General features: G+C 39.9%; 1 protein-coding gene across 4 annotated transcripts; it reads left to right on the top strand.

Annotated features, from left to right (window-relative positions):
- Nucleotides 1–4,528: 4,528 nt before the first annotated feature.
- PUS7 (pseudouridine synthase 7) lies at nucleotides 4,529–27,504 on the top strand. Of its 4 annotated transcripts, none has more exons than XM_050901461.1 (17): nucleotides 4,529–4,623; nucleotides 6,322–6,400; nucleotides 7,046–7,439; nucleotides 9,308–9,404; nucleotides 9,514–9,615; nucleotides 10,523–10,667; nucleotides 15,056–15,167; nucleotides 16,490–16,567; nucleotides 18,278–18,406; nucleotides 18,654–18,779; nucleotides 19,083–19,144; nucleotides 19,564–19,724; nucleotides 20,597–20,723; nucleotides 21,463–21,564; nucleotides 24,702–24,831; nucleotides 25,931–26,022; nucleotides 26,759–27,504. In XM_050901461.1, exons 3-17 carry the CDS (start codon nucleotides 7,075–7,077, stop codon nucleotides 26,893–26,895), a joined length of 1,965 nt encoding a protein of 654 aa, XP_050757418.1. In that variant the 5' UTR covers nucleotides 4,529–4,623; nucleotides 6,322–6,400; nucleotides 7,046–7,074; the 3' UTR covers nucleotides 26,896–27,504. The 4 variants fall into 4 exon arrangements, with proteins under 4 accessions (XP_050757418.1, XP_050757424.1, XP_050757399.1 ...); XM_050901467.1 differs by having other exon boundaries at nucleotides 6,961–7,439; nucleotides 9,308–9,392; XM_050901442.1 differs by having other exon boundaries at nucleotides 6,961–7,439.
- Nucleotides 27,505–27,908: the final 404 nt, after the last annotated feature.

Raw genomic sequence — 27,908 nt, 5'->3', positions numbered from 1 at the left:
CTTCAAAATAAGCATTAGATATGCAAACAACCTACATATGAAAAATACATTAGGCTTTTAATAGTTCTTTCATTTTAAGTCTCTCTGGTGCTATTAGTGACAGGTAAAAATCAGACCAGTTAAGTGCAGCTGGTGCAAAGAGGTGTAAAATTACACCTTATCTGCCTGATTGTCTGTGCCTCTGGGAGGCATAAAACTGAAGAAGAGTGAGTGCAGTTATTGCTGCTCTATTTTATTAGTTTTTTCTATGGAGTAGGAACAGCTCAACTTTGTACCTTTGGGTTTTTGAGGAGCATCTTTGGAAGAGACTGACTCAACATGCTTCTCACTTGTGTTCTTTTCCTAGCCAGATTTATGCTCCTATCTGCCAATATGTGCTATCCTGATTTCCCCTCCTGGCGAGCCTGAGAGTAGGAAGACATTATAAACTTATTACAGGCCATAACTATGGTCAGTCATAATTTTTTTCCACAAAACAAACTTCTTTTAGGTTGCATTAAATAAAGTTTCTATGGGAACGTACTGATACTCACATTTTAATTGACATTAAAAAAAAACCTTAATGATACCACCTGATGGGAATATTAGACTATTTATAATAAAGTATTTTTAATTGTTAAACCAACCAGTGGAAAAAATCAAGCTGAAGTTGCAGCTATATCATTATTTTCTTATTGTATTTTACACTCTACTTCTGTATGTAAAAGGCGCGCTTGACTAATGGAAAGAAAAAGTGGTGATGACTGCGTGCCCTTTGCCAGCCTACACTTGGAAACCACTTTAGGGGTAGACCGTAACAAAAGGTGACTGAGCATGCCATCTTTTAAGTACTGATGGTCTCTACTTGCCAGAATGACTCAGTTTTCTCTCAGAAGCAGAACTAGAGATTCCCTCCTTCCAGCCCCTGAACCATAGGAAGGATGGTCCCAAGATTTTGTCTGTAGATTCTCAGACACAGGCAAATAGTTCTTTAATATGTCGGAGATTGCTTACTGGTATTGAGAAAGGAGTAATAAACTTTGCTGAATATATCAGAAAACTTGAGAAATGCATAGTAATGATATTATTAGCTATTTACCTTGTGGTAGCACCTGCAGGTCCTTCAAAATGCTGGTTCTTCACTGTATGAGGCACTTCATACCACTCCAAATTCTATTCAATCCAAGCTAATAGTAATGGATGATAGATTAACATAGTCAACAGGGAGAACTAACAGTAGGGTAATTATCATACCAAGCACAGGTTGTAACATACAAGCTACTTAATTACTGACAAGGATTTTGTAGACAGGCAGGTACTTAATGTAGGAATTTGGAGGAGGAAAAATAAGTATTTTAGGGAACTTCTCCCGCACAAGATGAAAGCAGCAAAAAGTTACATGAGAAGAAAAGTTGGACCGATGCATGGTAGAAGTCTTGCTGAAGGATCCCCCCACCCAGATATTGTCAGCCAGATAATATGTCTTTGCCTGGGAGAGGTGAAGGAACTACCTTTCAACATCTACATACCGTGGCTGTAGCAACTGGTCAGATGACAGCAATGTTCAAACCATGCATAGCTCTTTTTGTATTGCCCCTATCACCGAGACAGCCTGGGAGTTGGACAATAGTAGTCCTAGTTCTGGATTCCTCAGTGATGCTGCAGTCTTCAGAAGTACCATACTCTGCCCTGTCAATCGCTAATGTCTATCACTGTTTCCAGTCCACTGTTGACCTGTTCACAGGAGCACATTAAACCCATTCCTGATACCCCTACCGGTTTCTAGTAGGTTATTTAAATTCCAAGTGTGGACAGGAGGTAAACTAAAGCTCTGTGATAAACACAGAGCTTTGCTCCCCTAGTACTTGATAAAACAAATCTCTATGGATCCATCTCCGCTCAGAACTAGCAACATGTGTTTCCTTGGTGTGCTCTTTCATAAGCTGGCCATAGAGCAATGCATGCATACCTGGGATTTTTTAAATCCAAACCAAAGCACTCCATTGTGCTACCTCCCTTCTTGGAGTAGAATAAGAAAGTAAGTACAAGGGATGAGAAAATAAGTCACCCATATACGTATAGCAGTTGTAAGTCTCATCACATATGAGTGCGATGAATAGAATACAACTAGAGAATGAGAAGCATGAGAAACTAAAAAGTGGTGTTAACGGCCTGGCAAAGAGGAAGGCTGAGGCTGGCTAGGATTAAGATACGACAAAAGGGTCTTAGAAGTAAAGACAAATCATACGTGTTGAAGTTAATGAAATGATGTTCTTTGCACCACTACTTAAAATAGGAGGGTAGAAGATGACATTCTGACAATGTCAGAAAAGACTCATAATACAGATCCAGCCTGGTTTTATTTAGTTTTAAAATGGTAGCATGATTTGCATAGATATGGTGTAGGTTTTGAAATGGTACTCGAACATGCCACTGTCCTGGGACTAATGCTCAATTAGTGCAATCTGTTTCAAATGTGAGGGGAGCTCAGGAAGGCCACTGTCTCATATACATGACTCCCTGCTTTGGCTATAGCTGTATTTTGGAAATTAAACTTTTTCTGTAGAGTTCCTGTTCTTTTGTAAATTCTTGTCTGCTTCCCCTAGATGCTTCAAACTGGTTTTTACTGTCAAAGGAAGCTTCAGCAGGCCAGAGGTGATGGAAGCGTGTGCAAGAGCAGCCCCTCGATGGGTACCACCTCCTCCTCTCCCGCACCCACCTCGCCCTCGCTGGAAGCAGCCGGGGCCGCCACCCCCGCCACGCACCCGCGCGGCTGGCCCGGCCTGGGAACTCTTTAATTAAACACGATTACGCTGTCGCAAGGCGCCCTGCTAATGACACCTCCGTCCTTCCGCGTTAGGACCCAACCCAGCGCTCCTGCGGGCTCCAGCCCGCGGCCAGCGCTGGGGGTTATTCGCCGCTTTTCCCTCCGGGAAGCGCGGCCGAGCCGCGTACCGCAAAGCGGCGGCTCTGCGGGGGTCGGCCGGGGGGGCGGAGGCGCTGCCGCCGGCAAACGGCTGCGGCGGGCGGGCGGCCACGCTCCCCGCCGGCCGGGCCGTGCTGGGCCGGGCCCCTGCGGCGACGGGGCTGGCCGGGGGCGGGCGCAGGCAGGAGGCCGCCTCCGCACACGCGGAGCTGGGGCGGGACCGCGCCGCTCGCTCCCGCCGCCGCCACCGCCGCCGCCTCCTTCCCCGCGGCGCTGGCGCCTGGCCCGTCCTCCCGTGCCGGCGTGCGGGTAAGTGGCACCCCCTCCCCGGCTCCTGCCTGGCGGCGGGCGGAGGCGCGCCCTCCCCCGGCAGCCGCGGCCGCCCAGGGCTCCTCGGCGGGCGGGCAGGAGCCGCGGCCTCCGCGGCGGGGCCGGCTCCCAGCTCCCGCTCCCAGCCCGGGCGTGGGGCCAGGGCGGCGGGCGGGAGCGGGGGAGCTCAGCCTCGGGGCAACTTTCTCCCCGCTTGCGCCGGGCTTTCCCCGGCCCGCTCCGGGGCTCCCGCGGCGGGCGGGCGAGCGGTAGCGGCGCCGTGCCGCGACCCCAGCGGTAGCCTTTTTCTCCTGCCTCCTCCCCGTCCTCCCGCCTGCCCCAGCGCCTTCGCTTGCTCTCGCCCTGTCCCGGCAGCCTCGGGGCTGGCAGCGGCAGAGCCGGGCCGCGGGACCTGCCGCCGCTCTTCCGGCCCGGCCCGCTGCGGCTGCCCGACCCGCTCCCCCTGCACGACATCGCCGCGTAGGTGCGGGGCCGCTGCTGCCTTCCCAGCCCGCATGGCTGGGAGCCTCTTCTTGCACCCAGGCGCGTTCCCCGCTGCCTCCTGCGCCCGCCTGAAGGGGTTGCTTTCGGGCGCAGCTGTATCATCGTGCCCTTTCATCGGTCGCCTTTTGATCCGATCTGCCTCGTCTCATGAGAAACCAGCTTCGTACCCAGCGCTGGCGTGCTCCTACTCTTTTATTTATTCTTTTAAGTGGGAAGTACCCCGTAGCCCTCACCAGCCTGTGCGTCTGCCTGACAGGTACCACACCAGAAATAATCGCTTAGCGTTTCATGCTGGGGAGAATCAAGCCCTTTATTTGTAGTAGTAAATTCCGTCTCTGCTAAAACATGGTTTCTGTTGAAATTGCTGCAGAGTTGCTGTTTATGCCGATTCTGGCTTTTATGGAAACGCCTGTTTGCTAGAAGAAGGACCGAGACGGTTGAGCAGCTGTCAAAAAATAATAGGCGCCTCTCACTAGCAATCTGCACAAGTGAGACAGTGTGTGCCCCACTCACTTCAACTTGCTCCTTCAAGTAATTATCCTGCAGAAATTTTCCCAGATGACAGCCACCATTTGGCACAGGATAGTACTTTGTTGTATGTGAGTCATTCCTCTGCTGTGAGAACAGGCCATATCTGACAGCTTTGGAGTATTTGTGGCCAACGTTGAATTCTTCTAACAGTTTGTATCATTCAATAACTAGGTATTACAATTTTATTTTAGAAACATGAGATTTATCTTGTTACCTCCTTTGGCAGGTGTCTCAGAGGATTTCATTGTGCCAAGTGGTGTTTTGTTCGCCATGCAAAGACATTCACAAGCCATCTAGAAGCCTTTTCCATGTCAGTGCTTTATAACCCAGGCTCTGTAAATTTGGGAACACAGGAGAAGAATCTGGAAATGCTGGTGAATTGCTTCTCTTGGGTGTGATTTTTTAATTTTTTTTTTTATTTTTAAAGAAGGATTTTATGTACTTGTTTTATTTGAGGACAAACTGAAATTGGTGCTTTCTGCCTGAAGGTACATTGATTTGCTAATTGTTCTGCTTTCTTCTGTGTGTGTTTTGTCATTCCTCTCTTCAGGCACCACATATACTTTTTTATAAGTCTCTCCTTATTTCCCTTTTGTCCTTTCTTTTTTCTAGCGTCCATTTTCAGTTCTTCATTTGAGCAAAACATTTCAGGTGTTTCTAAAACAGTTGTTCCTGCTTCTTTACCCTAAGTTTGTGACCTCTACAATGAAATCAGCAGTGGCTAACAGCTAACTGGTAACAGTTAGTTAACAACTCAGCACATGATGATTATTGAGTTAGTAATGAGTCTTCCTTTAAAAACATACCCTTTAAAATTAAATAGAATGTGCTATCTAGTGACTGGAGAAATGATACAGGATGATGTGTGTAGCTCTGAAATACTGCTCTGTGCCTAGATTAATTTCTTAGTAACAGTTGAATCCTATTAATTCAGAAACTTGCCTGTTGTTGTGGGCAAAACTGTCTTGACTTGGGGAATTTAATTTAATTTATTGCCAGTTAACATAAACTTTTAATTACTGATTTGGCTAGTGAGATACAAAGAAGACAACCAGTTAAACACTTGGGGAACACTCCTTTCTTGCCCCTTCCCTTCACTCCAAACACCTCCCCTCCCCTGCTTTCTTCCTCTCCCCTCCCCTGGTTGTCCCCACAGGTTACGCTCTGTCCCTTGGGCGAGGTGGCGGTGGTGCAGGAGCTTGGGATTGGTGCATGGAGGTTTCTTTCTGCTGCTCCTTCTTTCTCATTTCTTCTGCTCCCATGTGGGCCCCTCCACGGGCCACGGGCCCTTCAAGGGTGTGCCTGCCCCAGCATGGGCACCTCCACAGGCCGCAGTCCCCTCGGAGGTGTCCCTGCCCCAGTGTGGGCACCTTCACAGGCTGCAGTCCTCTCAGAGGTGTCCTTGCTCTGATGTGGAGAGCTTCCTTCCAAGACTGCATCTCCAGCCACGTCCCCAACAATGTCCCCTTCCCCATGCCTCCCCCCCGTGTCTTTTTTAGTGCGCTGTCACACACCTCCCCTTGTGCTTCCCGTTGCACTTTATGCCACCAGCAGCTCCTCCCTTTCTTAAATAAGCCGGAGCAGAGGCACCGTGCTCATCTGATGAGTTGGAGTTTTGGTAGGCAGTGGGTTTGGTCCGTTATGGAGCCAGCTGGAACTGGCCATGACCAGCACAGGGCAGTTGGTGGCCTCCTCCCATGCAGCCCCCTGCTACCAAAACCTGTGGTTTATCCCCAGCACACTGGTGTGCCAGCTGGGTGATGCTGGGAGAAAGGTCCTGTCGTTGCCTAATTATAGGAACTCTGGTCTCCTTTCATAAACATAGAAATAAAACCAAACTTCTCTGCTGTAGCTTGCTAAATAGCAATATTGTGTTATGTCACTAGGTTGGTAACACTTTTACAATTATATTTGTTACTAACTTGTCTGTCTGAGTAGTGTCTGCTCGTAAATAACTAGTGATACCTGCGTTCAGAGGCGGCCGGTTTCTGTAAGGATCACATTCATACATGTTTTCATAGTCGTGTTTTTTTAAAACTTTCTCAAAGGGTTAGTTTTCCTCTGTTTTTCAGATCTGAAGGTACTAGTTCTGCTGATGCAAACGAGGCAGCTCAGGTTGCCAGGGAAGAGTTAGAGCTCTGCTCCACCAGCGTGAGTAGTCATGTTCTTCTCAGAGATCATTTCACTTCCTTGTTGTTTTGTTTGTCCCACTCATTCAACGATTTTGTTATCTCATCCCTCTTATCTTTTGGTCTGAATTGCTGCCACCTTGACTTCTATGTGGGACTGTGTGTGTTAGAAGAGATGAGATTTCAGGTTTGGGGGAATCAAGCCATCCACTCTCAATCCTTGCGAGATGGAATCTTGGTAGAATAAGGAATAATCGAGAGTAGTCACGTTTAACAGAAGGCTTGGGAACAAAAAGTTTCTTAGACACTAAATTGCTGTCGACAGCAGAGCCTGTGTGCAGAGGGCTGGATGCAGCTGTGGTAAGAGTTGGCAAAAGTGACGACGGTGGTAAATGGTTGGTGTAGTGTTGAATCCTGCTCTTCTGTAGCCTAACATGCATGCTGCCTAGCATGGGTATTAAGTCCCCTTAACATCTCCCTTCTCTCTTCCCAAGTACATATTGTTTCTGGTTGTACAAAATCTTTACTTGATGTTTAACTTAAAAATGCAGAAAGTTATGTGGTTTTCCTGAACTGTTGCAGGGTGCAGAGTCCTTGGAGTGAAGAGACTATGTATTGATATTGCTCTTAAACAGACTGGAAATAAGCCATTCTTCTTGCTCCTCAGGGCTTTCTGTCCTACACTGTGCCTTAAACATGGAAACTGTAGACATGAATAGTGTATCCTTGAAACGTCCTCGCTCTGAGGATGATGTGGCTAATGCAGATGAAATTAAAAGACAGAAGATCTCAGAGAAGTCTAAGACAGGGAACAACTCTGGGCAGAGCGTTGAGAGTGTAACAGAACAACCTGACAAATCTCTGCTTGAGGACACGAAAAATGAAATAATCCCCAATGAGGAAAGTGAGGAGCAGGAAGATGAGGAACTAGAGGACAGTGATGAAGATGGAGACCCAGAGAGCTTTGCAGACATGATGAAGCATGGACTGACAGAAAGTGATGTTGGCATAACTAAATTTGTTAGCTCTCATAAAGGGTTTTCTGGAATCTTAAAAGAGAGGTAACTCTTTGTCTTGTTATGTATGTTAATTCCTTGTGTTAAGCAGCTGTTGTTCTCCATTTTCCTTTTCTGACTTGCAGGATGCAACTGGATTATGTGCCACCACTTGGGCGGTTCATTACTTTCTTTTCCTAGTGCTGAGACTGAAAGAAAGGTTTAACTTGGGACTTTTCTAGATTGTTTTTCTCCCCACCTCCCCCGTCAAATGGAGCTCTGAAGAAAGCAGCTGTGTATGGATAGAAATACATGATTACACTGACCTTTGCTGTTTGTCTTGCTCTCTGGCAGCAGCATACAGCATAAAACCTTATGCAGTACACCCACCTTTTGTACCACCCTTCAGTGCTAATACAAGATGCACTGGAGAATGGTATTGAAACCATCCCTCTTTGGCTCCTCTTTGTTTTTCCCTGACTTTTTTGTGCTAATGTCTTTAAACACATATATTGTCAGATGGTCCATTAGGCTTTAAATTGTAGTCTGATCAGTTGTAATGTCATTTACAAAACATAAAAAGGAATTTTACAACTCAGGGTGTGGAATTTTACATTATATACTTAATAAGATGTTTGGGTTTTAGTAGCTTTTTTTAATGAAACTTCTAGGTTTTTTAAATTAAATAACATCTTTGAATAAAACAGAATGCAAATACAAAAACTCACTGAAGTGAGAATCGTTGTTGCCCTGACTTAGCAAAGCAGTTAAGGATGCTTTGTTTACACACCAAGAAGTCCCTGTTTTTAAATGCTGGCTTCATATATAGATCATTTTACATAATAAAGTGATATGTACATATTATGTATGTATTTAATCTTTATATGCAGCATTAAGCAGCTAGCATAATCCTTCACTGGGGAACACAGTCTGTGCTGAACCTCCTTCTAGGAAATCTGCCAGTTTTGAACCAAGGTGGCCAAAGGTAGCCGGGTGGTAGAAACGTTCATGGGCTCATGGTTTTTCTTTAATCCTAGTTAATAACACCTATCATTAATTTAGTCCTGGCGTTTTTATCATACCGGTCACTAGCATGTCTAGACAGCTACAGATAATAAGAGAGGGGACACATAACACTCCTCAGGAAGGAACTCTACCAATATGATGTATGGCAAATGGGGGCTTGGGGGAGATACAGTAGAAACATTCCCATGGTGAAGTTTTATTCATCTTTCAACATTCACAGACTAAGAATTTTTTTCTTTTTTCTCCTTTACAAGCAAATGCTACTTAAAAATCATTTAGCAATTGCAACATAGACTGTCTGTGCTCTGTTAAAGTCAGGATGTTTTTATTGTTGAACATAGTGACTTGATCGAAAATGTCACAGTCAAATTCTTTGTTGCTGTCACAGAGTATGCAGAATGTTTATTTGAAAGATGTTCTCTATAATTGAATATATGTAACAAAGCTGAATTTGTCCTGCTTTCCTTAGAGTGGCTAACATGCACTTTATTCTGCAGGTTATTTGAAGTGACAGAGTTAATGCATATGTGTTCACATTGTAGCAATGCAGTAGAGTCTTAATTGTCAGTAATGACTGGGATTGAGGATATGCATTACTGATCTCTGCAAGCTAGTGAGAAAATGACTCAGAATAACTACAGCAGGTGTTTGGTTATCTGCAAAGAAGTCTGCTGTGTTTAGATATGCCAGACTTTCTTTTGTGTTTTCATGGTATCCTTCTGAGGGATGGGAATAGGTGCAGCTTTCTTTCTCACAGTTGAAGTTTCTTTTATGTGAATTGAATTATGTGAATTCAGAATTCTGGAGTGAATTCTGCTAACAAGCAGCTTCTTGGGAAAGGACTTTATGTGATGTGGGATTTTTATTTTTTTTTAATTACAAATTTAATGTGTGTTTCTTCCTATCAGATACTCAGACTTTGTTGTCCATGAAATAGGCAAAGATGGACGTGTGAGCCATTTAGATGACTTTTCTGTTCCAGTGGATGATGAGGTAAATTTTGAGGTAAAGATTTGGTAACGGCTATGCTCCTTAAGGAAAAACATTAAAAGGCTGAAAGTTGTTCCGTGAGGGTTATTGGATGTTTGTTTTTCCCCCCCCAAATATGTATTAGGACCCATCAGAAGAAACATTTACAGTTTTGTCAGACGAAGACAAGCAGCGTTTAGAGGAGCTCCAACTTCTTAAAAATAAGGAAACTAGTGTTGCCATAGAGGTAAAATTAATAAATGATATGAAGTTGGGGGGTGGGGGAGGAGGATGAGAGAGTGAATGAATGGAAGATACATGCTTTCTAGTGCATGTAAGGTATAAGAGCAGTTTGAACATGATGCAACAGGTAATACCAAAATGTTTCCAGTTTAGGGTTTAATTCTGTAAAGCCTTACGGATATACTCAAATTCATGCACATGAGTTGTCATTTTGATTTCGGTGGGACTGTACACATGAACTCAAAGACACATCTTAATTTCTGTCGTGTTAAAATTTTCTTGCAGTATTTTGGTTTTCTGTCTAGTAGTATTTTATAGAATAATTATGCAAGAAGGATTAAATAAAACATCTGTCCTGATGAAGGACTATTTTCAAGGTCAGTGTTTAGTGATTTAATAGAAAAGAAGATAAATATGCTCTTCTGTAGCAAGAAAAATAAGAACGTACAAAATGAAATTAAAACTTGGTTTTTTTAAACATCCAAATATTCCATATACTTGAAGAATAACTGTTGAGCTACATTTGGGACACAGAGATGAGTAGGATTAAATCTGGTAATTTCAAATAGGCATTCACACATTAAATAATCTTATCCAGCCTTTTTTTTTCCTTTAATGCATATAGAAAAACTTTGTTTTGCTAGAGTTTTCATTAGAAGAGAGAATTTTATTAAGCGCAGAAGAGGGGAATAAATCTTGAGAATTTTCTTTTATGAATGTTGAGACTGGGGTTTGTAGCAGAGTTCTTTATTATTTTTCAAACTAATTTTAATAAGTAGGCCAGACTTTTAAAAGTGTACTTTAGTGTGATTTGGTAGGTTTTCTTTAAGCATGCAAAATTTAACTCTGAGAGAATCCCTCCCCTTTTGTATTACTTTATTTGGTTTCTGCATGTGTGTGTATTAACACAGGTAATTGAAGACACCAAAGAAAAAAGAACAATTATCCATCAGGCTGTGAAGTCCTTGTTTCCTGGACTGGAGACTAAAACAGAAGATCGAGATGGAAAAAAATACATCATTGCTTATCATGCTGCTGGGAAAAAAGCACTGGCAAGTGAGTTTCAGTATCACAGCAGTTGGGTAAAGTAAATGCTAAAATTATTTCAAAAATAAAAATTGTTAGTAAGTACTTCAGGTGGAGTGTACCTCCTAATGTAGACTGACTTTGCTTTTTCCTCTTTGCAACTGATGCTGTGCATCTAAAATTACTAGGAACACAAGGAGTGTCTCAAATTTAAATTTCTACTTGTTTTTCTTTCTAAGTCATTCATCAAATAAAGCTGTGTTAGACGTGAGAGGATCTTTTGCTATTTCAGTGGGAATAGGCAAAATAGGGGCTTTATTTTCAGTATTGCTTGAACTTAGCTTTCATGAACTTACCCGGATGTGTAAGTGTGCGTTGTGGAAGTAAGAGGTCGTAGCTGAAATGCGTACATTACACTGACAGTCAGTATAATCTTGACTGTCTTGAAAATCCATGACAAAATTCTCAATGACTTGAGTAGAGACAAGCACCTATTTGTTTTCTCAGAGTTATAGTTTTATATAAACATAATATATTTACCATGGTCTTTAAGGCTACTTCTGCTTCCAAGGCTAATTATATTTCCAGAAAATTGTTTTTATTCATTATAAATCACAGTTACTATTTTGGAATAATCAAAGTAATGAAGGATTTTCAAAATGAAGTGTTATCCACCTTAAACTTGCCAAATACTGTTTTGGTTACTGGGGATAAATTCATGTATCCTACATCTTTTAATGTTATTACAAATTTGTTGCTACTGTAAGTTGAGAGGATTGTCTGCATGCAGAATGCTGCACATTTAACGAAAGGTATTAAGGTTTGGTTTAAACTGATTGCATTCCTATGTCATTTCAACCTGCTACAAATGACAGTATGTAAATCTAGCCCTTTCATTTTAAAGATGAAGGAGATGGAGAAAGGATAAGGAGATAAGATAATTTAAAATTGGAAATAACACTGTCTCCACATTCTATTTAGTTATTATTTTTTAAGGCTTGTTCTAAGCAAATATGGGAATGTTGTACTTTAGTACAATTATAATGTGTTTATGTATCTTGTTTAACCATGTTTAGAAAATTTGTATGTTTGCATGCTTTATGCATGGAGTATGTATACTTACCAGCACAAAATTCTCAGCCAGTTTTGTTCTCTGTTGGTTTGTAATGGTTTTACCTCCACCTTTTCCTTCTGCTGCTTCTATTCTTCAACTATTGTTACAGTCAAGTGGTTGTTATTAAGCTGACCAGTCTGATTTAAAAAGATACTGTATAACAGAATTTAAGTGTTTGAAATATGCTGAAAAGAATTTAGTGATGTGTCTCTAGGATTAAAACATTATCTGGAGCACCATCTTGTGATGCAGAGAAGCATCATCTATTTAAACTTGGATTCCTAAGTTGTGATGCTACAAACACCTGTGCATGTTGGTGGAGATGTGTGCAGTTTCAGTGAGTGTGTGTAAATGCTTATGAATGTAGGATTTAAGAGTGCAAGTTCTTTTTAGTCAGGATTATATTTATCTTTCGTGTTTATGTAGCCACTAACATGTCTTAGTCCTGAGTGGGTTCCCCAGGCAAGAAACGTTTCAGAAGTGTAGAATATTCGAATATTAGCTGAGATATCTGATTACTTTCATTGATAATGTAAAAGGTTACCAAACATTCTTTCCTAAAATTTAAAATTAGAAGCTGCTTTGTGTCTATAGTAAGTTTACACCCAAAATACTTAAAATACTGCCTTACTAAATTGTCAGTAAACTGCTGTTTCATCATTGTCCACAAATGAAGTTTGTTGCATCTCCGATTGAAGCTTTCCATATGTTCACTGTTTGCCTCTGCACGATTCCATTGCATAACTGTCTAAATTGCTGTCATCCACCACCTAACTGTTGGATGCTCCCTAAAGCATAAACAATCCCATAACCATAAACCTGCATGTTCACCTCTAAAAACCCTTCGACAGTCTAAAAATTAAATGCTACTCTTTTGTGCTCTTTATGCTATGCATTGGGACAGAGGTCAGAACTGCAACAGGTAAGAGATGTTGACATTTCATGCTAACAAAATGAAATGCCAACCATTATGACCTCCTAAATAGCGAGAAGACTGGCCAAACTAGTTACAATTCCTTAAAAAACCCTACACATAAGTAATGCTTAAAATTCCCTGAAACAGCCAAGAATTGGGCTTGTATTACCTCTTTTTCCTAGTGCAGTATAGGCAATAGTCATTCGGTGCAGAGAGAGAGTCTGCCAGTAATAAGTGATGTGAATTACCAGTTTTGACAATACTGTTTGACATCTATGGTAAATTTTCTGTTGATTTCATTAAGCCAAGCCTTTGCCCTTCAGCCTTATATTTCAGACACCACTATCTGTATTTATACAACTTTAAAATCCTGATATTAAAAAAAGACCTTCCAGCCCTCAAGTTGCAGGAAAAGGTTTGGAAAAAGGGCTTGGAAATACAATTTTACTGTCAAAAATGTAACATGACTCTGAAACATAGCAATGAGGACTGCAAACTGTCCCTCTGGTCCATGTACACAGTTGAATACTTCAAAGTATTGGGTGAGGAATGGTTAAATATCAGGACTGTAGCTGCAGCCTCCCAGTACTCAGTGTGGCGGGCAGTGTGGTGGATAGGCACATGGCTGTGATGCCCAAAGCGTGAGGAGCCCATTCGTATATATAGTATCTGTAGAGTCCTTTTAGTCTAGTCCAGATTAGGGCTCACTTTTTGAAGGGTGTTGAAATGACCATGTGTAAGATGGATTAGTTAAATTTAAAGAACAATTCTAGCTGGAGAAGACTTTCCTTGTGAATCATGCTCTGTCTTCCTCTCTTCTCTTCTAATTTCTGAGTCCTTCATGAAGGACCTTGCTCTTCAAGTTGAATGCAGTATTTCATTGACTGTGTTTAAGAGCAGTGTTGCTCAGAAGGCAGACCAGCAGGAGCATGAGGTCTCTTAACAGGCTTTGGACCATACTGCTCAGTTTAGGTCCTAGGAAACCCCATGGCAGGGGCTTTGCTTAGACACTGGTGGTACAAGGCAACTGTTGCAATAATTTTTAAGTGATTAAAAACTATGTGTATAGTATTTTATACTGTAGCATCCAAAACTGTTTTTGCAGAAGCGTGTGAATCGATGGCAGCTTCTCAAAAAATGTAAGAAGAATTATCTTTTACCAGAAAGTTTCCTGAAAATTAAACTTATTCACTGTCTGTGTGGGATATCTGGGCTTTATTAAACTAACGTGAACAAAAAGAGCAAAATTTCCCAAGAACTTCCTTCCTGCATTGGTGTTTATATACTGGAATAGGACTGGCTTTTTCAGTTAGCTTTTGCTGTTATGAAAGACGCTTAAGCCTTTTTTGTACAAAACCAGGAATGTCTGCTTGGTGGCTACCAAGAGATAAGGGACTTCTTATTTAAAACAAAACAAATCCTTAGTTTTGTTCTTATAAAACAAAGAATTGATAAACAAAGTACCTCAAAATTGGTTGCTAAACCAATTCTGTGTAGAATCAGTCCCCCTCCCCAGTAATGCCATCAGCAGTGGATGATTATGAAAGGAAAGTTTTATCTCTGGAGGCTTTTATGTGCAACACAAGCTTGACAAATACATTTACAGTTTTCTTCCCTCTCCAGAAAATGCCAAATAATGGTACAGAATTGAAAATCAGTTGTTAGTCTGCAGGAGCTGAAGTTATCTCGCCCTCTGACCTTCTCTAAACACGGCATAGTATCTGGCTTGAATTATTTGTTAATGTCTCTATTGTGCCAGATTTCTCTCTCCCATAGGACTTTTTAAAAAAAAAAATTCACCTTAAAGTAATTTCTTGTGAGTATACTTTCTTTAGGCTTTTGTAGAGATACGACCCATGCTTTTGCATGACACGCAGAAAAAATCCTACAGAAATAAAGAATATGTTAGTACTATAAATAATAATTGTAGTCTTCCCACAAACAGGGCTCCAATGTTCCTTATCTATTAATTATAGAAGGCACTAGATGAAATGTGGAGTGGCTTTTATTGCTGAAAGTCAGTGTAATGATAATGTTTTTGAGAAATTTAATCAGGCAATATGGCAGTTAAATGACTAGGGTATATTTTTAGATAATTTCATGACAAAGGAACTGTCACCATTTCATTCAAGATTTTCTAGGTGACAGAATTGATTAAAGAGAAGTTTACAGCCCAGTGGAACGGGAGAAGATCTTTTTCAATGTGCTTTGCAGCTTTTGCTGTCAGTAATTCACTCTTTTTTTTTTTTTTTTTTTTTTTTTAAAGCAGATGTGAATTAGAAGAAATTGACTCTTGCATATTTGTTTTAAATGTAGCTGCAATGGCAAAGATATTAATTAAATTTTAAAAAATGACACTTCACAAATTTTAACCTTTTGTTTTTAAAGATCCAAGAAAACACTCTTGGCCAAAATCTAGGGGAAGCTACTGCCACTTCGTACTGTACAAGGAGAACAAGGATACTATGGATGCCATTAATGTCCTATCCAAATTTTTAAGGTAAGGCTGTTGTTTCTGCCAGCCTGGCTAGCATGCAGTCCTCCTCCTGTATGTTTCATGTTACTGTAAATGTTATGCTTCAGACTTATGTAAGAGCAACACAAGTGATTACTATTGCCTAATTTGTAGCCAGTGTTTTTAAAAAAAAAAAAAAAAGTTATTTTAGAATATCAAATTTGAAACTTGAAAGTTTTGGAAGGAGGTGAGAATAGAACAAAATGATCCCAAGAAATTTAAAAGACTGTACTCTACTACTTCAATGGAAAAAGGTCCACAATTGAAGTTGGCTGATGTGAGAAAGGCTTGGCAGCTCAAAGCCTCAATGTGCGTAACCTGAATTAAAAGCCAGTTTTTTCCCAGTGTGTGAATATACGCGAGTATGTTATGAACCTGTCAGATATTGTTGTGATAATATGGTGATCAGTTCCTAAGCAGTTACAGTTGATAAACTGTTGTTCCATGTATTAATTTCTCCATGGCAACACAGTCTTAGTTCCTTTCACCCCATCAAGCGCAGCAACAAAAAGATTTGCCAAATGCGTGATGTGAACACAGTGAATTGCAGAGGAAGGACTATTTTAAAATTGGGTCAATTCAGTGATCTACTCGTAGGGAAACTTCCCCAATTCTCCCCTCCTTTTCCCTTCGCCCTTCCTTTCCAAAAATAAATGCTTGTAATCTAGACTCTAACCAGTATACTACTAGTATTTGTATTTGAGAAAAGAATGGTAGGAGCAGTTTAGTGGAATAATGTATGTAATGGCAATCCTGCTACCCCCTGGTGCCCATAGCTGGAATAACTGGAAATATTCCCTGTGTAACACAGGCTGTAAAGTACAAAGTGGAAAGGAAAGGAAATTTTCCTCTCAAGGAAAGAAATGAATCAAATTTTAAATTAACTTCTCATATTGTCACATAATGTGCGTGCATGGTATTCAAACAGACATGTTATTTGAAGTTTAAGGAAGAAATGGACATGATTTTTTTTTTTTTCGTGAAATTAGTGGTGGCTGCGCGTTTGTGCATTGAGTGGATATATATAAAGAAGTACTTCAAAGCTCATACTCTGAAAGTGCAGTTGTGGTAAAAGTGAATCTGTCCACGTATAATTAAAACAGAGAAGTTTCCCTGGGCTTTATATACTTACAGATGAGATTAGAAAATGTCACTCATATGTCAAATTGTAGCCTAGTTCTGGGGAATATATGTATATTTTCTATTTTTAATATAGAAGATTAATAAATCTAGGTAATTATGGTGAAAATTATGTTCGATCGATGGCTATTTTAATATACATAATATCTGTTACTGTTGCTTTTAAGAGTGAAGCCAAACATATTTTCCTACATGGGAACTAAAGATAAAAGGGCTATAACAGTTCAAGAGATCGCAGTTCTTAGGTAAGTGGAAGTATACTGGAGTATTTGCACTCCTACCGTGATAGCTTGAGTATCTTGCTAAATACTGTGAAGACTCAGTATGCATGTGACACAAATGGCAGATTCAGGTCCTGATCTTGTAAAGCACATGTATTAATGAAGATGCTCTAATCCTTTTTTATTCCATGGTGATTGCTAGTATTTTCAGTCAGCGGTGCTCTGAGTCATAGGCTGGATACATGTATTTGGCTGAAGCAGTGGGCCAAATTGCCTGCGTGCTCTTACACGCTCTTACGCTGCATGGCTCCCCTGCAACAGCAGAAAAACAGAATGACACAGTGAAAATTATGTCCCATTTCCTTCCTGACTTCTGTTTCCCCCTTCCTCCAGCTGGAATCCTATTTTCCTTCTCACTGAACTCTCTGAACAGCTCCAGAGAAGGCTAACCACTACCTTTGCTCATCTGTCAGTAGCCAGAAGGGGCAAAAAATGATGAGGAATTTTTCTTGCCTTAGCCTACTCCCATAAGTCGCCTACTAAGAGAAAATAAAATTTATTTTGTCATATTCCAAGATAATTATATGGTTTCTGGGCACTCGAAATTAGTGTTCCATCCATAACTGAGAATGATGGATGCCTCACAGTCATATATTACAATATCTGTTTAGCTAGCTGAAATATTCTGCCTGTACTACTGTTTACAACTCTTTGAAAACTACACTCCTCAAGTGAGGAATTCCAAGGTTTCAGAGCCAGAAATTTGATCAAATCCTTGTTAAAAGGAGGGCATCCACTACTTAATTATTCATATTTTTCCTCCCAGTGGTTTGCATGTGCATATGTTTGCACATATGAAAGGACTTACTAATGTGTGAATCGTGAGAAGCCCCAGGTTCTTGTTGCTGCATGGCAAGTTTGCAAAGTGATGACAGTTAACCAGACTTGTGGTGTAGCCATCTCAGGTGCTGTTCCGTTTACTTTTAACATGATCACATTTAAAGTTGTGTCCAAGAGGTTCAATGTGTTGTAAGCATTGACTGGGGGTAAGCGTACCGATTTGTGGTGTCTGTTCAGTAGTGCCACAGTACCCGACTCTCTTGCACAGCCTTGGAGAAGGATGGTGTAGGAGCGGAGACGTTACCATTTATCAGCCCGCTCTGAGCTGAGTACACTGGCCATGCTAGTTGATAACTTGTCTATCCTGGTATAAATTTTAGCAGAAGTGTCAAAGAGCAGCTCAGTGATGCAAAGAACAGGGTATGCTTCCAAAAGTACTAGCAACAAAAATGACAGATATCAGTGACAGATTGGATTTCATATTCCTTCATCTGTACTAAGCTTACATGGTGGCTAATTACTTAACTCTGTTTATGACTGTGCTAACTGGAGTGTATTCATGGTGTAGTTACTCAAATAAAGCGGAGTTCAGCTTGTGGGGTACAGTATACATCAATATTGCAACATACTTTTTTTTGAGTGCGTACTGTAACATAGATGTGAAAAGACAGTACTAACAGTCTTTGTCACGGTATACATTTTCTCTTGTATGAGTAGCCTTAAGAATTATCTGTTCTTTTCTTTTAGATATTTCATTAAAATACTTTGAAAAGGCAACAATAGAAAAATGGGAAAACTGGACTCACTATTTTTGTTTTGAAATGCTGGCATTTCTGTATTTAATTATCTGCTTTTCTAAGCATAGGTTGGTCACTGTTGTCTGTTTCTTTCTAGAATCACTGCACAAAGACTTGCTCATTTGAATAAATGTTTGATGAACTTCAAATTAGGAAATTTCAGTTACAAGAACCATCCGCTGAAATTAGGAGAACTGCAAGGGAACCATTTCACTGTTGTTCTCAGGTAATATGTTAGTATGTATTTAGACAGTTCTGTTAGAAATTTTTTTTTTTTCATTAAATAGGTAAGAGATATCAGTGCATCTTCTGTTACAAAAAAGAAGAGTACTTCTATTGGCAGGAGTCTGTTGAATTTGATATGTGCTATGTAATGTTGATGTTGAGCTTTAATATTACGGGGATCACAAAATAGCGTAAGCCCTTAATAATCTGTCTAACTTTTTTTTTTTTTTTTTTTTTTTAAATGCTAGAAACATAACAGGAACTGATGACCAGATAGAGCAAGCAATGCACTCTCTCAGGGAAATTGGATTCATTAATTACTACGGAATGCAAAGATTTGGAACCACAGCTGTTCCTACGTATCAAATTGGCAGGTATGTGGTGTTGTCATCTTTTTTTTTTTTTTTTTTTTTTTTTAAAGATTTTATTTTTATCCCTGTATAATTTCTAATGTATTTTTGGGAATGTTTTTCTAGCATATTGCATGTGCCAGTGTTAATTTTAGATACAAGAAAGAACTTGTTTCTGAACTTGCTTCAGCAGTATCTTGCATAATACCACTACTTTTAATATTGCATAAATCTGAACACTAATACTTCTTTTTTTGGATAAGTTGGCTAAATCTCCTTAAAATATACTTAGTCAGTTCTTAATACACTTTCCTGTTCGAATCTTAGAGCTATTCTACAGAACAATTGGAATGAAGTAATGGATTTGATATTAAAACCACGACCAGGAGGTAAGGACTGAAAAATGATACATTAAGTGTTTCTGTCTCTTCTCCTCCAAGATTGTATGTTCAGGAAAAACACTTTTAGATTCTTTTAATGTGAAAGGATGTTTGTGAGGACAGCTTTGCACGTGCTAAACTTCAGCCAGTTTAGCAATGGAGAAGCAATCTTCAGACTCTGCCTTTCTGCTTCTCTTTCCTTGCTGTGCAGTTTCTTGCAGTGGGAGTGAAAAGGGACCTGAATATTTACACATGGAGTCTGCTCAGACTTCACGTGAAGCCTTCCAACCTCAACTATTCTGTGATTCTGTTAATCTCTGTAATTACCATGACTGAAACTTTAATTTTTCAACTGTTTTAACAAAAGGTGAGATGGATACTTTTTTGGTGTGTAGTTAAAATATTTTTATTTTACATCCTCGTTCTAGCTGAAAAGGGATACTTAGTAAAATGCAGAGAAGAATGGGCAAAGACTAAAGATCCAGCAGCAGCCCTCAAGAAACTACCTGTAAAAAGGTGCGTGGAAGGACAGCTTCTACGCGGACTCTTAAAGTATGGAATGAAGAACATAATCTCTGCATTTGGCATAGTGAGTGTAAAAGTGCTGTGGGGTATTTACTTGAATAAATGCTCTTTTGATGGTATCATGATGAATTTGAAATAGACTCATAGATGCTTGATGAGTAGAAGGTTAAGTGTAAAATCTTTACGTTTATCCTGCCTTTTTGCTTGAAGTACTGCTGCATGGTAACTGACGACATCTGTAATTAATGTATGCATAATAAGCTTTCCAATTTATACAACAATCTCTCTGGTATGTTGAAAGCAATACAGTTACACTTAGTAATCACGTATAATACAGATCTGAGAATTGTGCAAAAGTTCAGTATCAGAGGTTTTCTGTTGCTTTAAAAGTATAAATCAAACTGATAGTGTGCTAATGAATCAGCTTGGCGTAGAGGTGGTGGATTCACTGTCGTTTTCAGTACTGCAATCAAGTTCAAGTCTTTGGAGAAAATACCTCATCACCAGCAAACTACTTGGCCCATTGTAGGAGCCGAGGAATAATTTCTTGTTTATGAAGAGATAATTAGAATAACACTGTGCCTTCACATCTGCAAAGTTTACTTAAGATTTCAGGAGGTTGAGTATGAATTCAGTGTTTTGTAATAGACCCATGTGTTTGATCTGTTGAATAAAAAAAAAATTCTAAAAAAAGCTTTTTTTAAAATTTAAGCACAGGGATGTTTTGTGCAGATTTCAAATGTATGAAATCATTATTTCTTCACATACCCTTTTCCCAAATAATAAACAAAAACCAAATCTGTATACCAAGAAATTGTGTTAGTCTTGTTGCTGGAGAAGGTAACATTTCAAATATATGCTTTTTTGGTTATGATTGAAAGAAAAACCTAAAAATACATCTTTCTAATGTTTCACTTTTTTTTTCTTTACCTCTAGATACCAAGAAATAATCGTTTAATGTACATTCATAGCTACCAGAGTTATGTGTGGAATAATATGGTGAGCAAGAGAATAGAAGAATATGGGCTTAGAGCTGTACCAGGAGATCTCACACTTAAAGGAGGTAAAATCAGACAAACAAAAAGCCAGTGATGCTATGTAGTTCAAATTCCTAGGAAAACAAGGCACATACCTGTTTATATGATACTGCATACATGTTTTCTTTTCCCTCTCACCCATTTTGGTCCAGTGATTTCTGAATCCATTGGCCAGTTTTAAACAAATTTTGCAAGGAGCTGGAAGTTAGGTATTACACTTCCATGAGCTGTTGGTTTGCTTGTTTTTCCAAATAGCTGGATAGGGAAGAGACATTATGAAGGACTGATTGTTCTCAAGAGTGAACTCAAACCTAGTTGAGCTATGGAGAACTATGGAAGGATGTTAGGAGTGTTTTAACTACAGAAGTTTTTGTTTGCATTAGTATGTTGTAGAGGCTCCACTCAGTTAAAACGTTCTTCACTTGGATTTGCTCTGACATTTCCCTGGGGTGAGAATATCCACAGTATTTCTCCTTCATGTATGCCTGGTGCCTGGTTAGAGGACTGTTCATGTAGCAGTCCTTACTTCATTCAGCTTTAAAAGTCACTGGAAACCAGGCTGTGATTCTGCTGGTAACTGTGACAGCCTTGAAGACTGTTATTTCTTTCATTGGAAATGTCGTCTATTAAGTGGAGATAAAACACAGTAGTTATGCCTCTCAAAGTAGGCTTGTTTCAATCAAGTGGTTCATTTTAAATTTAGCTAATGTTAACTGTCACAGGCATCCATACTGGTAACTCTTCATTTTTCTGTCCTGATTGTAGCCACAGCTGTTCATATCGAAGAAGGAGATGTTGATAACTACACTATCCACGATGTAGTGATGCCATTGCCTGGATTTGATGTTATTTATCCAAAGCATAAAAGTAAGTCTGACTGTTAGCTTACGTACTTACTCTGAAAATGTAAGTCTGCTTTAAGATTGTTCTTAAAAGGAAGATTAGATCTATGCAACCTTGGTGACCATTAAAAAAATAAACTATTTCAGAGCTCTGATACATTACTGTCAGCCTCTCCCATTGTGATAATAATAGTCTGCATTGTAACTTGTTTGATTTAACATAAATCTGTTTCATATTTCTTTTTAGCTAGTAGCTTTTCCAAAGAAAGAAATTTTTTACTGAGGCAAAATTATTTATCTCAGCACAAGGGGAAAAAAAAAATGGTGAAATGTTAATTGAGAAGTGTATGCATTTGATTTTTAAATTAGAAAACAAACAAAACTTCTACAATTTGTAACCCGAGCAAACAGTTGAAGTTAGGAAAAAGAACCAGATCTGTTTAATTAAATATTAACCAATATGAATGTTTAAAAAAGAAAAAAGGCATATTTTTCATCTCCTATATATAAAGTGTATTGGATCTAAATTGTTTTTAATGGAATATGTTGAGTGATCTATAATTATCTGTATGCAACATGATGTTGTTATTAAGGGATAGAGTTGTAGAATCATTTTGGTTGGAAGGGACCTCAGGAGGCCATCTGGTCCAACCTTTTGGTCAAAGCAAGGTCAGTGCTGTATTCAGGCCAGCTTGCTCAGGGCTTTGTCCTGTCAGGTCTGAAAGTTTCAAGAACAAACAGTCTCTAAGTTCTCCTCTAAGTCTTCTCTAAGCTAAAAAAGCCCAGTTCTCTCAGACTCTCCGCACAGGGCATGTGCTACAACCTCTGGCCATTGGAGTGGTCCCCCATTGGACTCATTCAAGTTTATCAGCATCTGCTTTGTACTAGGCACACTATTCCAAGTGCAGTCTCATGAGTGCCCAGTAAAGGGCAGTAACTGGTTTTCTTGGTGTAGCTATTGGCTAAGCTCCTGTTGCTATTAGCTTTTGTTGCTGTCAGGGTGCTCTGTTAAGTCTCCTTTCCACTGTAAGTCCCAGGTGACTGTCAGCAGAGTTGCTCCCTAGCCTGTACCACTGCAAGGAGTTAATCACTCTCAGGTACAGGACTTTGTCCTTGCTGAATTTCATGTGGCTTCTCTTGGCCCATTCCTCTAGCCTGCCTAGGTCCCTCTGAATGGCAGTCCTGCCCTTGGGTGTATCGACTGCCACCCCAGCTTGATTTTGTCCACAAACTTGTTGGGGTGAATTCCAGCTCCTCCTCCACGTATGCTGATAAAGGTATTCAGTACACATCCCAGTTCCTTGAGGAACTCTGCTTGTAACGAGCTTCTAGGTAGAGCTCAAACCAGTAGTGACTATCCTTTGAGACGACGAGCCAGATAGTTCTTCACCCATCTAGCAGTGCACCCACTGTCATGTTCTAACCTTGGATACAAGGATGCTGTGGGAACATGTCAACAGCCTTGCTAAAGGCAAGGTAGGCAACAGTCACTGCTCTCTCCTCATCCACAGATGTGATAATTTCATCATCGAAGGCAGTAAGGTTGGTGGGTTTTTTGGTTTTTCTTTTCTTTTTTCCCCCTTTGGTAAAACCATGCTAACTATTATTCTCATTGTGTGCCCAGAAACATGTTCCAAGAGGATTAGCTCCATTATTTTTCCCAGGGACCAAAGTGAGTCTGACTAGTCTGTAATTCCCTAGACAATCCTTCTTGCCCTTTCTGAAGATGGGTGCAACACTTGGTTTTCTGCAGTCACCTGGGACCTCCCCAGATCTCCACAATCTTTCAGAGATGGTAGAGAAAAGCTTTACCATGATGTGAACCAGCTCTCTCAGCCTGTATCTTCTTCCACTACTGGTAGTCCCTCTCTTTCCTGAACCTTGCCTCTAGGAACAGAGGCCTGGCAGACCTCGCTGGTCAAGACTGAGGCAAAGGAGGTGCTGAGACCATCAGCCATATGTCTGTCACTAGACCACCCACCCCATTTAGCAGCAGGCCAACATTTTCCTTGTTGTATTATTTTATTCCTGATGTTGCAGTTTAACTCTGGTTGCTCTTGATGTCTGTTGCAGATTTCAACTCTAGCTGAGCTTTGGCTTTCCTAACACCATCCCTACATGCCTGGACAATGTTTGTGTATTCCTTCTATGTAGCCAGCCCTAGCTTTCACCTACTGTATGTGTCCTTACATATGAGCTTGGTCATGAGTTCCCTACTTAGCCAAACCAGTCTCCCAATACGTATGCTTGTTTGCCTCACTATTGGGTTGAACTGCTCTTGTACTTGGTTGTCCTTAAAAGACCAGTCAAGTCTCTTGAGACTCTCTGCCTGTCAGAGCTAAGTCCCAGAGCCAGGATCCCATTTATCACCCATCTCTGAAACGCTTAGAAGGTAAAGATCTGTTTGTGATGAGGTGTGGCTCTGAACCACATTGAGTTAAAAGATCGGAAAGAAAAGCTGCAATTTTTTACATTCAATATATTTATACTGGGATTTGCCCACAGTAAGCTTAACTTATTCCTGTTTAAAATTCCCAACTGCGTGAAGTAATGCTGGCAATTGCACTGCAAATCAAAGGCACCAGACGGTATTTTAGCTGCAGTATATTTTTGTATTTTAATTGCCTTCACTGTCTTCTTCAGGTGTGCATGCACACACCCTTACTTAAGGATACAGGACTGTAATAGAATTGCTCCTTCTGTTGGCAGTGTACTTAAAGGTCCCTATCAGTTAATTTCTTCAGAGGGCTCTCTTAACTCATTTCACTCTGCTGCTTTTTCAAAGATAGAGCAATGGGTAGTCTGGCCCATTTTTTTTTTTTTTTTTTTTCCCCCCTCCATCTACCTGAGATTGGTCTTGTGAAGTTTAGATAATTGGAAAGCATGTATGAGATGTCAATAAAATATTTTGTAAATTTTGTTTTCAGCTGAAATTTTGGTTTGCTAAGATTCTTTCTTGGTTACTGCCTCTACTAATCAGGTTGTAGAAGCAAACATTGTAGGTAATAAGATTTGCAATAAGTAATTTTAAACTTCTGTGTAACATTTATCCCATATATGCTGAAAACTACTAAATATAAGGGAAGTAATGGTCCATGAAAATGGGCTGTTTCAATTGGCCGCACTATGCTCTCTCCTAGTAAATATTTTCCTCTCTTGCAGTTGGTGAGGCCTACAAGGAAATGCTAGTAGCTGACAATCTTGATATCAACAACATGAGGCATAAGATCAGAGATTATTCACTTTCTGGAGCATACAGAAAGATTATAATTCGACCTCAGAATGTCAATTGGTAAGTAGGAGGATAAAAGAAATTACACTTGACAGCATAGAGTATATGTGGGATGACTAAGTACAAGAACCATTAGATTGACCCACGGGACATACGTGTAGATTGAAGCATAGGTAGGGAGGAATCTCTGTGTGTTTCCCTCACGTTTTTTATGCAGTTGAACCATAGCCTTACTTCTTCCTCGGTCCTCTAGTTGTGTGATTCATGACTGTCAGGACATCTATCTCGTTGTTACGCTCCTTGCAAGGGCTTGCCTGAACACTTCATAGATAATTATTTATGTTGAAACCATGATAGATAATATTCAAAACAGGTTTTTTTGTAGTCTTGCTATAAGAAAGTTGGTCTCCAGTTACCTGTCTGTCAATCAGAAAGATTTGTATCACTTAAACCTACTAAATCACTGTTGTTAGAGATACAACCTAGTTGTCATATGGCAACTGAATAAATACCTTTTAAACAGGTGACTGTACAAATGTGCAGAAGGACTTGATCACTGATGCATAGGAAAAAATATAGACAGTTTAGGAGGGAGACAAAAAATACAGGTATTTACACTTTATTTTAATTAGTGCTGATGTTTAAAGCTTATCTACTTCCCAGTTAGTTACTTTTTCAGCCTTGTCATTACATATGGAACTTCTGTTAAATGAGTGGCAGAAAGAGTAGAATATGGATTTAAGCCCTGTCAAAGAAGTTTAGATGGCTTTCTTCAAAATGAAGGCTTTTCTGCCCCCCCTGCCCTTCTCAGAGTTGACATCCTTCTTCCCATAATTTCATAACCTATACTTCTTGTGTAGCTGGAAATCTTGACAGCCCATGAGAGAAAACAGATGAGTTATGCAAAGAAACTTTCTAATTTTTTTTTTTTTAATAATCTTCATCAAACAGAGGCGAGTCTTCTACATAAAGCTTTACCAGTTATTGCACCATAAATGCTGTCTTACGTTATTTTATTGGAAAATCAGTTCCATTTCAGTTGTAACTGCCAAATTGGAATAATAAAAAATAATATAATAATAAATATAAATGTATGTAAAATAATAAAATATATAAATTTTATTCTAAATAATTAAAACATGTTCTATATATTTTAAAGGGAGGTCGTTGCATATGATGATCCCAGAATCCCATTATTTACTACGGATTTGGATAAGCTGGAAGGAAAACCATTACCAGTTCTTCCTACAGGTGAGCTGATTTTTCTGCTGATGTTTGCAAAATAGAAGTTTAATCTGGCTGTTGCTTTGAACTGCAACATATTGAAAGCTCTTTGAAGGAAGAGCTTTCATTTAACTAGACTGTTAAGCAATGGTATTAAAGATATCCAAAGCTAGGTGTCTGAATAAGGACCCTTATTTCTCAAGAGTTCAAGCAATTCTTCCAGCAGTCTGTATTGACTGTTACATTTTCTTATAGGCATCTGTAAAATCAAGTAAATGCTTAGCAATAAATGTCTGTGAAAGGCGTGATGGTGGAATTAAGCCACAAATTGTCTATATGCTTGAGCATGTGTTATTTGTGCTGAACACAAGAGACTACTCAAATACTTAACCGAATTCAATGGAAATTTTTTTTATATAACTCTGGTCACAAGGTCTTTTGGCAGTGTTTTTTTAGAAAAAGTGGAGAGGCTAGGAATTCAGTTTTGAAAGAACAAAAGTTTATTTTGCTTTCAAAAGAAGAAAACCCCCAAAACACCACTTCCTGCTGAGAGAAAATGTTAAAAAGAAGGTTTTTTTATGAAATTCCACTGTGGATTGTAAATTGGAGTGTGCCGGTGGTGGTTGTTTTGCTTTATGGTTTGGGGGGGTTGATCGTGGAAAATTTTAGTCCAGTTTAGATGGCATCCAGAATAAGCATAAGCATTACTTATGCCATTAACAACTCTTTCTTGCTTTGTGTCTCCTCTTACCCCTTATGATAGATGGTAAATTCAGGGCACTAAAGATGGAGTTCTCCCTTCCCCCATCCACTTACGCTACCATGGCGATTCGAGAAGTTTTGAAAATGGACACAAGCATAAAAAACCAGACACAACTGAATACTACTTGGTTACGCTGAATGAACTGCAAAAATGACTTAGATTTTAACATATATAAAGTGTTTTCCTATTTACATGTTCTGTACAAATCTTTAAAGATTGGTAGTAAGAGATTTGTATTTTTTTAAGTTTTTATTAGTGCTAGCATTTAACTTCAGTAGTCATTTGCAAGATGGTGGCTGTGATATAATATAGGTCTTAGTGACTGGTGCTTTTTAATGAATAAGTTGCTTGAGCTGTAACATGGGTGCATCTTTAAGAAATGGGCTTATAATAGTTTCAGACCTGGAAGAATGTTTAGCTTGCTTTTTTTTTTTTGGCAAGCACCGAATGTTTTAATGAGTTCAGCACACCTTGAAGTCTCTTCAAATACACTGAATTACAGCTTAGGAAAAAGAGTTACAACAAAACTAAGATACTGATGAACATTTATATCGCAGGAGTTGTTGTTGGTAGCATTTGCACTGATGCGGTAGAGGATTCTGTTAGCAAGGCTTTTTACGTGCTGTAAAGGTGTACAGCTGTTTTAATTAGTTGGTCTTTTCATTGAGAAAATACTTGTGCATATTTTCCAGCTTTACTAATACCTGTACCAAAGAACAGGTACCGAAAATAAATTAACCTAAAAGTCTAAGCATGTATCAGTAACTACTTCCTTTACGCATCTTGTCTGTCTGTTGCTGGCAGGGGATGAGCCAGGCTTCTGGCAGAAAAAAAAATAATATTATAAAGCTGTTCTAAAAAGACATTACATAAAAAGCTTGTGTTGCTAAAATCATGTAAATAGAAGACGGTCACCGCTGCTGCATGCCGTGCTGGGTGGAAGGCCCTTCGCGCCCGTGAGGTACCTCAGGAGAGGACGTGTCTCGAGCAGCACGAAGCAGTGAAAGCTCCTGCACCAGCAGGACTACGCTTTCCACACGGGAACAAAATCAGCTGCTCCTCGACCCCAGCCGAGCCCAGCCTTCCTAAAACCGCGACCCACCGGCCGCCCGGGGCGGTGTGAGGGCCGGAAGACCGTGCGCGGTACCGG

This window comes from Gymnogyps californianus, chromosome 1 (genome assembly GCF_018139145.2).
Source record: "Gymnogyps californianus isolate 813 chromosome 1, ASM1813914v2, whole genome shotgun sequence".
Lineage (NCBI taxonomy): Eukaryota > Metazoa > Chordata > Aves > Accipitriformes > Cathartidae > Gymnogyps > Gymnogyps californianus.
The sequence above is the reverse complement of the archived record's forward strand: the minus strand, read 5'-3'. Positions and strand labels throughout refer to the sequence as shown.

Excerpts from the sequence above, each read along its gene's own strand:
- PUS7 (XM_050901461.1), top strand. The coding sequence starts at position 7,075 with ATGGAAACTGTAGACATGAATAGTGTATCCTTGAAACGTCCTCGCTCT. Across the intron at positions 10,668-15,055 it reads TGGGAAAAAAGCACTGGCAA|ATCCAAGAAAACACTCTTGG; the intron begins GTGAGTTTCAGT and ends TTGTTTTTAAAG. Across the intron at positions 19,725-20,596 it reads TAATCTCTGCATTTGGCATA|ATACCAAGAAATAATCGTTT; the intron begins GTGAGTGTAAAA and ends CTTTACCTCTAG.